General features: G+C 48.8%; 1 protein-coding gene across 1 annotated transcript in view; it reads left to right on the top strand.

Moving 5' to 3' along the window:
• LOC107109770 (low-density lipoprotein receptor-related protein 1-like) overlaps window positions 1-11,711 on the top strand; it is a gene marked incomplete at its 5' end in the record, with an annotated part of 64,984 nt that overhangs the window by 23,638 nt on the left and 29,635 nt on the right. The window contains 2 exons of the mRNA XM_015410470.1: window positions 4-279; window positions 874-994. Coding sequence (XP_015265956.1) covers window positions 4-279; window positions 874-994 — 397 coding nt within the window. The remainder of the gene's footprint in view (window positions 1-3; window positions 280-873; window positions 995-11,711) is intronic.

The raw sequence follows: 11,711 nt of genomic DNA on the forward strand, positions 1-11,711 counted from the left end.
CAGCCTCCCGCGAGCCCACCGCAGGCTCCTACGCCGAGCCGGGCGCCGAGCCCGGACCCGGTCCGAGCCCCAACACCACCCCAGCCGGGACCCCCGCCGCCAGAGAGGGCGCCGGCGCACCCCATAGCGCCCTACCCGGCCGCTCCCTTCAATCTGCTGAACTGGCCCGCGATGCCGGCAATGCCGCCGCAGGGGCCATGGCCGACAGCACCTGCGTGGGCGGCGGCGGCGACGGCGGCCCCGACGCATCAAGGGCCGCCCCAGCTACTGCAGGCTCAGGCGCCCTTTGCCATCTCGCAACAGGCGCTGGCAGCAGGGGGAACCGGGCCGAGCCCCTTTGCCCCACAAGTGTCCCCATGGTTGTGGCAAGGGCCGGGGGGACCTTGGCCAGGGCCTGGCTGGACTCTAAATACGGAAGCCAGGGCCCATTCACCTACACACCATGGGAGAGGGGAAGGCAGACGAGTGGGCTCCCCCAGAGGACGCAGGCGATATCGCTCCAGGACTTCTCGCTCGCCCTCAAGTTCCAGGTCGCCACCACCGCAAAAAAGGCGCAGGGAACCCAGACCACAGAAGCTCCGGGAGGCTCCAGGGGCCTCGGGAACGGAGGAAGATGGGGAACAACCGCTACCCGACCCACAGGAGCCCCTGCAACCCGAGCCTCGGCAACCGGTGGACCCTCCAAGGAGGGAACGTCTAAATAGCTCTAGCTCTGAGCAGACTTCCATTTTTACTTCCTTGCCCACCAAAGACAAGGAAGAAGGGGAGTGGTCGGGGGAGGAGACGGAGATAAAACCAGCGTCCTCTCGCCTGTTCCAGAGTGAGCATTTCCAAAGGCTACTCACTAAGGTTGTCTCCACCCTTAACTACCAGATGGAGGTTACAGAGAAGCCAAGGTCGTCGACCTCAGCGAACCTGGATTCCAGAGGATTCAGGAAACCTACCAGACCTTTTCGCCATTCCCCGATTGCTTCGAGGACGTGATACGAGAAGAGTGGGACAACCCGGGAGGAGGCAACACTACTGTCCGTAGCGAGACGCTTCTACACCCTACCCGAGGACACGATGGAGGACTTGAAGGTCCCATTAGTAGACGCGCCGGTGGTAGCCCTGCACTCAGGAGCGGTACATCCTAAAGACGGAGAAAAATTTATACAGTTCATATCTCCGGTACCTGGAATTACGTTTTGTGGCATGCGTGGCTTGGCCCGACAAAGTGACATTTATGTCAGATCCGGCCCTCGTAACAAATGAGTTCAACACCTCTGTCCTACGAGGTCACCATAAGTTGGCTGTGACTTGATGGCCCTTTACATCACCACATCGACCCAGAGGCCTCTGCCTGCGCAACTGATAAGGCCTCTTAACTGTCCATGTGGCGCAGTGTTTAGGGTGTCGGACTAGGATCCGAGAGACCCAGGTTCGAATCCCCACTCTGCCATGGAAGCTCGGTGGGTGACCGTGGGCCAGTCACTCTCAGTCTAGCCTACCTCACAGGGCTGGACAAGGAGGCCCAGGTTCGAATCCCCGCTCTACCGTGGAAGCTTCCTGCAGTTGGCCTTGAGTCTGCCTGAAATGCCCACTAACATACTACTGCTTAGCAGCTTGGGGAGTGGGAAGGTTTGGGTACGGGGGTATTTGTTTCGCAGAGATCTTTCAGGGAGGATCAGAGCTCAGTGGTAGAGTATGTGTTGGGTACGCAGGAGATCCCAGGTTTATTCCCTGACATCTCCAGTTAAAAGGATCAGGTAGTAGATAATGTGAAAGGCCTCTTCTTGAGACCCTTGGGGGCAGCTGCCAGTCAGAGTAGCCAATACTGACCTTAGGGCCTGACTTAGGATAAGGCAGCATTGTCTGTGTTCCAGTGCTGAAGCTCTGCTGACGCATGTTATCTGTGAAAAGTTTCACAACTGCAGAAGGAATTAAATATTCCTGGAATGCACAAACACATGGATCTGCCTCTTACTGAACCAGACCCTTGGTCCATGAAGTTCAGTATTGTCTGCTCAGACTGGCAGCGGCTCTCCGGGGTCTCAGGCAGAGGTCTTTCACATCACCTACTATGACCTGATCCTTTTAAACTGGAGATGCCGGAGATTGAACCCGGGACCTTCTGTGTGAAAAGCAGAGGCTCTTCCCCAGAGCCACAGCCCCCTCCCTCCCTGAATGAAGAATGCCAGTTTTTAAAGGGGTTCTGGATAGCTCAGGTGAAACTTCATATTGCCTCATCTCGCTGACTCCATCCTGGCCTTGGTTGATCTCAGAAGACTACTTCACAAGGAGTTCTCAAAGGTATGAGCCACACCTGTGAGCAGTGTTCCCTCTAAGCTGAGTTGGTGTGAGCTAGCTCACAGTTTTTTTAGCGTCCGGCTCACACCTTTTTGTCTCAGCTCAGGAAGGAGGGCTCCAGAGCAAACTGATTTTTGCAGCAGCCCAATCGCTCGCTCACAACTTTAATGCTGGTAGCTTACAAAGCAGAATTTTTGCTCACAAGACTCCACAGCTTAGAGGGAACATTGCCTGTGAGTAGTTGGCGCTCTCTTTTTCAACATCAGATCCCAGAAAAGGATCGATTTGCAGATGTGACAAAGTGTTCCTTCTCGCCACTTGATTTCATTTGATTTGATTTATTGGATTTGTATCCTGCTCTCCCCTGTGTCCAGGCTCAGAGCGGGTAATATCATTGATAAAAACATTTTGAAAATTCAATATTAACATTTCTAGTACACAAATACAATAAAATGCCTAATAATGTATAATGAAATACATAATACTGTAAGCCAGCAACATAATTTAAAGATGGCATAGGAACTCTGAGGGGAGCCGATGTACAGTCTGATCCGAAAGGAGGGGGCAGAAGGAGGAGGCCAGTCAGAGATGGAGCCCATCGCTGTCCTCGACCACAGGGCCTGGTGGGACAACTCTGTTTTACAGGCCCTGTGGAACTGCATCAGATCCTGCAGGCCCCGGATCTCAGCTGGGAGAGTGTTCCACAAGGCCCGGCCTGAGGTCGAGGACAGCCAGACATTCTTTGGGCCAGGGATCACCAGCACGTTTTGGTCACTAGAGCATAATGCTGTTTGGGGAATATACCAGGAGAGGCCGTCGCAAAGGTATGCCGGTCCCAGAACATTTAGGACGTCTGTTTTCCCCAACTTGGACAGCCTGTATGTCCCCCTTTCAATACTGAGGCAGTGAAGCAACTACTAAGTGTGTTCTGCTGCATTCCCTCAGCAACCTGCTGTGTAGAGAGGAAAGTAAGTGTGCAAGGACTTCCAGTGAAACACAGTAACAGTCATTCACTTAACCCTGTAGAGAGGAAAGGCATAGGAACATAAGAGAAGCCAATGTTGGATCAGGCCAATGGCCCATCCAGTCAAATTCTCTGTGTCACACAGTGGCCAGAAATACCAGGTGCCACCAGGAGGTCCAGCAGTGGGGCCAGGACACTAGAAGGCAGCGTCCTGGCCCCACTGTTGCCCCCCCACCCCCGGCACCAAGAACACAGAGCATCACTTGCCCCAGCCGGAGAGTTCCTACCTATTCCTTGTGGCTAAGAGCCACTGATGGACCTCTGCTCCATATCTTTATCCAATCCCCTCTTGAAGCCAGTATGGTGTGGTGGTTAAGTGCATGGACTCTAATCTGGGAGAACCGGGTTTGATTCCCCACTCCTCCACTTGCACCTGGCTGGATGACCTTGGGCAAGCCGTAGTTCTTCTGATAAGAGCTGTTCTTGAAAAAGCTGTTTCTGTCAAGAGCTCTCTCAGCCCCACCTACCTCACAGGGTGTCTGTTGTGGGGAGGGGAAGGGAAAGGAGTTTGTAAGCCGCTCTGAGACTCCGAGTGAAGGGCGGGGTATAAATCCAATCTCCTCCTCCTCCTCCTCCTCTTCTTCTTCTTCAAGCCGTCCTTGCTTGTAGCCACCGCCATCTCCTGTGGCAGTGAATTCCATGAGTTAACCACTCTTTGGGTGAAGAAGGATTTCCTTTTATCCGTTCTAACCCAACTGTTCAGCAATCTCATTGAATGCCCACAAGTTCTTGTATTGTGAGAAAGGGAGAAAACAAAGCAGAGGGTGAGGGAGAGAGAAAGGGGCTCTGGGTTGTATTCTGACAACTATAGCTTAGGTAATGCAGGGAGTGGGGTATAGTTGACTGTTGAAGCCAGTGTGGTGTGGTGGTGAAGAGTATCAGTTTAGGATCTGGGAAAGAATCCCTACTCTGCCATGGAAGCTTATTATTGGGTGACCTTGGACTAGTCATACTCTCTCAGCCTAACCTACCTCACAGGGTTGTTGTGTGGACAAAATGGAGGAGAGGAGAATGGTTTGAGCTGCTTTGGGACCCCATTGGGGAGAAAGGTGAGGTATTAATGGAGCAAATGAATAAATTCGTCCAATTCTATTTACAGTGAAGGATTGTGCCATGCAATTAAGGATTTTGGCTGCCTGGAGGCACATTCAGGTTATATGGCAGTGCTTCTGAATGGATACTGAAACTAATCCTGTTTTATCCAACTGCTTTTCAAATCCCCAGGCCTGCCTGCTTTGTGCCCTCACCCTAGGCCCCAACTCCTGAATCTGGACAGTCCATGTTGTTGATACTATAATGCCATGGATGCCATAACTTTGCCAAGGTACGGACCCCACACAGTTAGGTTTGCAAGTTCTTCAGAGGTTGGGGAGCTCCAGCCCAGAAAAGTTTCTCTTACCTGCTCATTTGCGAGGCAAAAATACTTTTTGTGGTGCGCCTGTTTGAAATCTCCACATCGGCCACAAGGTGGCACCCACAGCCTCTGAAGACACTGAAGCGGAGCCTAAAGGCGGAAGGCACTATTCGTTGCCAAACTCACCCCAACAGGCCTGCCTACATGACAGCTTCCAGTCTGACACAGTCTTCTCAAACGACACTTTGAAACCTTCCTGGTGATATATGACATACTTATCCAATACTCATATAGCACTCAACAGGCCCTTCTTGTTTGGTGGACAAAGATCCAGTTGTCAAAATAAGGGATGTTTTGGAGTTGTGGATGGCGTTAAAAATAAGGGGGTGTTTTAAGAAACTCTGATAACCAAAACTAGAAGTGTCCCATAAATAGGGTTGCCAAATGGTACTCACCTCCTCGGCGGGGGACTCCTGGGGACCTCCTGGTGCGCGCGTGCGCGACGTATCTACGTCACCCGGATGTGATGTGCACGCGGGGGTGGGGTTTCCCCCGGGGGCAGATTCTGTCGTGTCAGAAATCGGGCCACCAAAGCGGGAGGGTTCCCTGCCGCCCAGCCCCATTTGGCAACCCTACCCATAAACTTGGTGTAGTGGTTAAGAGTGCAGACTCTAATCTAGGAGAACAGGGTTTGATTCCCCACTCCTCCACATGCAGCTGCTGGCATGACCTTGGGTCAGTCACAAGTTCTCTCAGAGCTGTTCTCTCAAGAGTAGTCCTCAAAAGAGCTCTCTTGGCCCCACCTGCCTCACAGGGTGTCTGCTGTGGGGAGGGGAAGGGAAAGGGGATTGTAAGACACTCTGAGACTCCGAGTGAAGGGCGGGGTATGAGTCCAATCTCTTCTCTTTCCACACACATTCCTCCAGATATGTGAAATTATAAGAGGCAACACCAGAGAACAGAGGTTACGATGGAGAACGTGGCTTTGAGGCAAACTTTCTTGCTGGCTCCAGAGGCTGGAAAGGAGTGGAAAATAGGGTTGCCAGCTCTGGGTGGGGAAATACCTGGAGGTTTTGGGGGGTGGAGGCTGAGGAAGGGGAGGGACCTCAGCAGGGTATAACGCCACACCCTCCAAAGCAGCCATCTTCTCCAGGTGAACTGATCTCTGTCTCCTGGAGATCAGTTGTAACCCTAGGAGATCTCCTGGCAACACCTGGAGGTTGGCAATCATAACTGCAAAAGGCCCACCACCCCAGCACTGCTGTGGCTTCACTTTGCCAGGAGTTCAGGGCAACCACATCTGCTGGTCAGCAGGGGGACTTACCAGTAGAAATAGAAAGGCCCAGGCCATGTTGCTGGTGTCATACAGGAAGTTACATCATCACACCAGCAACTACTGGGTGACACTCTGGTATTTGGGTGGAAACTCTATGGTAGAATCCAGTTTTGCCATAGAGTTTTTGCCCCAAAACCAATGTTGCCTGGGAGTAATTGGTGTGATGACATCACGTCCCAAACATTCATGCTCTCTCCATATACGTTACATATACATTGTTTTATGACATCTTTTGTAGGCATTTTATTTATGTATTTATTTATTTAAAGCATTTATTAACCACTTTTCTTCCTTACAGAGCTCAAGGCAGCTTATAAGATAAAACAGGTAAACTAAAACACATTAAAAACATAAAAACCGAGATTTGAAATCAAAATTCAGTTCTGCTACTAAACTTAACCGAATGCAGTCCTAAAAAAACCGACTGCCTCCCAAGGAGCAAAAGTGAGGGAACCAGGCATAAATAAGCTGAGTTAGTGTGAGCTAGCTCACAGTTTTTTGGCCTCCAGCTCACAGATTTTAGCCTTGGCTCAGGAAGCATGGCTCCAGAGCAAACTAATTTATGCAGCAGCCCAATTGCTCGCTCACAACTTTAATGCCAGTAGCTCACAAAGTAGAATTTTTGCTCACAAGACTCCGCAGCTTAGAGGGAGCATTGGAGGTGGTTCCATAATTGTGGGGCTGCCACTGTAAAGGCCTTCTCTCATGTACTGACTAAATGAGCTTCTTTGATTGATGGGACAGTCAAGATGGCCTCTCCCTGTGATTGTAATTCCTAGGCAGGAAAATATGGGAGAAGACGATCTAACTTTTCCTCCTTTGATACTCAAGGCAGATCACGTGACCATTTTCCACTTGGAAATGTCTGTGTTAAAAGGACTTTTCCCTTACTATAACCCCAAACTAGATTTTTAAGCTATTTTTATTTACATTTTTGGGAATAGGGAATTACAGGTAAATAGGGCTGTCAACCTCAACTAAGTACCAGCTGGCTCTGTGGGAAAGACTCCTATTTTTACAAGAATGGCTTAAATAGCATTCTCACTATGTAATGGAGCATTCAAAAAAAATTGTGACTTTTCCATCTCAAAAATGGGTACCTGAAGCAAGTTTCAAGCCAATTTTCACACGCCTGTACAACACACAATGAGTAGTCGTGTCACTTGAGGACTAGCGGCTTCAGACATATTATTTTTTGAGACAATATTCAGTGCTATGAACACTCTGTGGTGTTTGATTTGTGCTGGCTGCTTCACCCATTCAATTTATTGCTTCACATCACTGCGTGAGAAATGTGCGTGCATAAACTATCACTCAGCTCACACATCTCCTATTCCTGAGGGTGCTCCTAGAATGATTTCCTTCCTAGCTGATTGGTGAACAAAGCGGGAACTTTCGCTACCTGCAAACCCATGAGTAGAGAAGGGTCCAAAGCAGAGGTTGACCAAATGTATAGAGGAGTGAAGGCCACACATCAGAATTAGTGGGTCAAATATAAGGGAAGGAAAAGGGAAGAGACATAGCCTGATCACCCTTGAATGAGGCATTCGCTGGCACAAAATGGCTACCTTTTTACAGAGCACAAAGTAAATGTTAACACAATCTCTGGTTTCTGACAAAGCAAAATTAGTCCCTGACTAATTACTCCCAAGAGGAATCAGGCCATGGGGGCTACTAGTCTCCAGTCTTGGTAGACAGACAGGCTTGGGTTCAGGGTTGCCAACTTCCAGATGGGGCCTGGACTTCTCCCAGAATTCCAACTGATTTCCAAACTACAGAGATTAGTTTCCTTGGAAAAAAATGGCAGCTCCAGAGGGCAGAGTCTACAGGATAACATAGATTCTCACTTAAATCCTTCTCCAAAATCCCGCCTCCACAGGCACCGCCCCCCCAAATCTCCAGAACTTTCCCAAGCCGAAGTTGGCAACAGATGCCCACCGAACCCAGAGCTGGCCTTATTAACATATTTTAAGTCCAGTGGCCCCTTTTAGTCCAACAAAGTTTTATTCAAGGTGTAAACTTTTGTGGGCACAAGAAAGCTTATATCTTGAATAAAACATTTGTTGGTCTTAAAGGGGCCACCGGACTCAAACTTTGTCCCGCTGCTTCAGACCAACACGGATACCCCACCTGAATCTGTCTTATTTATATAACTTCATTCTTGAAAATAACACTCCTGCCACATGTGGTGTTTAAGTGACATACAGGGGTGGAGGCAAGAGCAAAGAGAATGTCTCTACCACCACCACACCCAGAAGTCACCTTATATCTCCTCATGGCAAGGCCCGGCCTGACCGGCAGAAACTACCAAGCCATAGAGGCAAACTAAGCACAGGAAATAAATAAATCTGGAAAGCGGCCTGCTGTGAAACCCTAACACAAATGAGAAAGCTATTCCTTGCTGTTTTCTAACTTCCTGACATGAAGTCATCAAGGACAAGGACAAAGGAAACCTGGCTCTGTCGCTGGGGTGGATGGATGGGCCACAGAGGCCCAGAGGGGCGTCATCCCCCCCACAGGTCATTTATCTCGCCTCCACTCCCTCCTCACCAAGCAGGAGGCGAATCCCCCGTTCCTCTCACTTTTACATGCCTCTGCCACTCCTAAACGCAAATTGTGTCTTGGTGAGTGTTAAAAATCGATAGGTGATGGATCGGGTAGCACCGGGTATTAATATGGAACGATGCCTCGTCACTCCCCCCAAAGGTGACCCCCGCGTAGGTCTTGCCTAGCACGCCAATCAGGAAGGTCAACAATAGCCCTGATGTGAATGATCCAAAGGAGAGGGCTGGGAGGGGAAAAGGCTGCTCACAGTCAGCCAGAATGAGTAACTGGGATGAGAAAGTACCAGGAGGTTGCGTTAGGAATTAAAGGGACAAGGTGTTTGGACAAAGCTAGGGGAAAAGAGGGACTGGCAAGGTTCCTGGCTGCTGGCTGCTCCAAACAATAATTCCCCACCTTCTCTGAGCTCGTTTCTTGCCCTATGCCAGGTAGAGCAAGCTGATGTGGGTCTACTCAGAATCCTACGCTATTAGGGTTCCCAACCTCCAGGTGGTAGAAGCCAAAGATGAGAGATCACGGGAGGAAGTGGAATTCCAAAAACAACATCCGTGACAAAAATAACGAAGCGTCGATAAAGATATGGCCCCTTCTAACTCTATGATTCTATGGAATTGCAAAAACGTTCACTGTAGTAATTCCCGTAGAAATTTTTCTTCTATTATCACTCACATACTAACGAATACTGCGCAGTGAACCATTCGTTTCACAATATTGCTTTATCTGAGCACGGGAAGACCTTGGGGGTTCTGTTACTAGAGAGTCGACATGGAATGTTTCCTTCAAGAGTCGGTAAGTAGTAATTGATAAGAATTGGGATTGCTACACGCTCAGATAAAGCAATATTGTGAAACGAAGGGTTCATTGCCACAATTCCATGAGTGGTCAACACCCATTATATTTAGCTTCAGTTTTTTTATATTAACATTATGATCTTAAACCAGTTTAATGGTGTCGGTTAGGGACTCGGGAAAATGTATTTTATCCTAAGAAAACCATTGTTCTTTTAGCAGAGCGGTCAGCAGTTTGTACCTGTAGGGCCAAAAGTGGCTCAGTGCAGAACAAAATATGGCTCTTTTAAAAAGAAAACAAACTCTCTATGTTAAGGCACATTGCGCGGATAGGTGAGATGGTAGAATAACCAGGATGTGAACAGTCTGAGAATAAAGGGCTTATTAGCAGAAAGGGAAATGACAGAAGTAACCAGTTCCCAGGAGTCCCAAGTGCAGATTATGTGTACGTGTATGCCAGTGCAGTAAAACAGTCACATAGACTGCTCCTTTGCACCTTTATTACTTATAGTGAGACGTCATGTGTGCCACTTCCTAATCAAGGACGTGCAGAAACCAGTGTTTGGGCTGCAGAAATTGATTATTAACCCACATGCCAATTATAATTAACATTAAATTGTACAGTGTCGGTTATGCAACTGGAGTCTCTTATACCAGCTCCTCCTGGTTGATCTGTTGGTGTGAATTTTGACACTCTTGATCTTTCATTATAAATGGTTGCTGACCCCCACTTTAGCAGCTGTGTGGCATGCAAAAGTCCAACAAGTACAGTTTCTCCAGCCATGGAAGTGCAACTTTGGGGAGTGCTGCGCCTGAATTTCTGTGCATCATGTCATGGCTACAGGAACTTAGTCAGGAGAAAGAAATACTCTGCCTGTGTCATTCTGCTTCTGAGGTTTGCCCTCCTCTCCCTGTAATAACTGGCCTATTGTGTTTGTCATTTAGGACTAGGTGATCTGACGGTACCAGATGTACCTGCTCTATTCTCTCACTGTGGAATGAATTTGTGTAGACCGACGTTGCAGAGTAGAAGTCAACAGCCTTCCAGTTGTATGATTCTGTCTCCAATAAATAGCCTGCAGGTCTGTGGTGAAAGCAGTTAAACTATTTAGGGATGTATTTAGGTTCATAGTGTAGAATGTGCTTTAGGAATGCATTTAAGAGACTACAATTAACACACAGCTTACTTCCCTTAAAGCTCTTCAAGAAGAGGGATCCATTTATTTTTTTAAAAACGGCTGTTCTCCATGCAGCCTTTGGGACAGTCTATCCCACCGCCCTCCCATCCATATCATCTGTGTCATAATCCCTGTGTAGGATGGCAGTCTGAGAGACCCAGGTTTGAATCACCACTCTGCAAGGTCATTCTGCTCGCCCACCCTCTCTCAGCCTAACCTGCCTTACAGGATTGTTGTTTTGACAGCCAGTTTGGTGTAGTGGTTAGCAACGCGGACGCCAATCTGGGAGAACCGGGTTTGATTCCCCACTCCGCCTCCACATGCAGCTGCTGGTTGACCTCGGGCAAGCCACCGTTCTCTCAGCTTTGCCTTTACCTGCATTAGAGGAAAAATATGGATAACTAAGTTTCTCTGGCTGTGACCTGGATGGCCCAGGACAGCCTGATCTCATCAGATTTTGGAAGCTAAGCAGGGTCAGCCCTGGTCAGTACTTGGACGGGAGACCACCACAGAAGTCCAGGATTGCTATGCAGACCCAGGCAATGGAAAACCACCTCTGAATGTCTCTTGCCCTGAAAAATCCGATGGGGTCGCTGTAAATTGGCTGCGACTTAACAGCACTTTTAACCAACAATTCAGGGATGGCTCCCCCCCCCAAACCCCCCCCCCCCCCAGCAGAAAGAAACGGGAGGGGAAGGCAAGGGTTAAAGTTAAAGTATTCATATGTTTTTCAGTTCTTTAAAGACTGTTTGTGAATAGGCTGATGATTTTATTACACAGTTGTTTGGGTTGTGATTTCTGTACTGTGTATCTTCCTAGTGTTTTGTGTGTGGGTTTGTTTTTTTTTGACCAAGCAGTCCTGGCCACTCAACTGGCAACAGCAAACAGAAGAAATAGAAACTGTAGCTGAGCCTGTGGGGTGGGGTGGGGGGGAGACCCAAGCACAAGGCCCACTCGACCTCCGTGGGCTCGCTGCGTGGTTTTTGAACGCTTGCACTTGCCTTTCTGCAGAAGGGACCTTTGCTTTAAGACCGTAAATCGCTTCCCAAATTAAAAGTGTTATATATATATATATATAAATACCCGACGGCGCCTGCCACTCTCCCTTTTCCTGTCGTTTTAATGAGAGCTGTTTAGCGTCTCCAGATGTGAGGTGAACGCAGAAGGATCAGGGAGTAAC

The sequence above is a fragment of the Gekko japonicus genome, unplaced genomic scaffold (assembly GCF_001447785.1).
Source record: "Gekko japonicus isolate JY-2015 unplaced genomic scaffold, Gekko_japonicus_V1.1 scaffold2127, whole genome shotgun sequence".
Classification (NCBI taxonomy): domain Eukaryota; kingdom Metazoa; phylum Chordata; class Lepidosauria; order Squamata; family Gekkonidae; genus Gekko; species Gekko japonicus.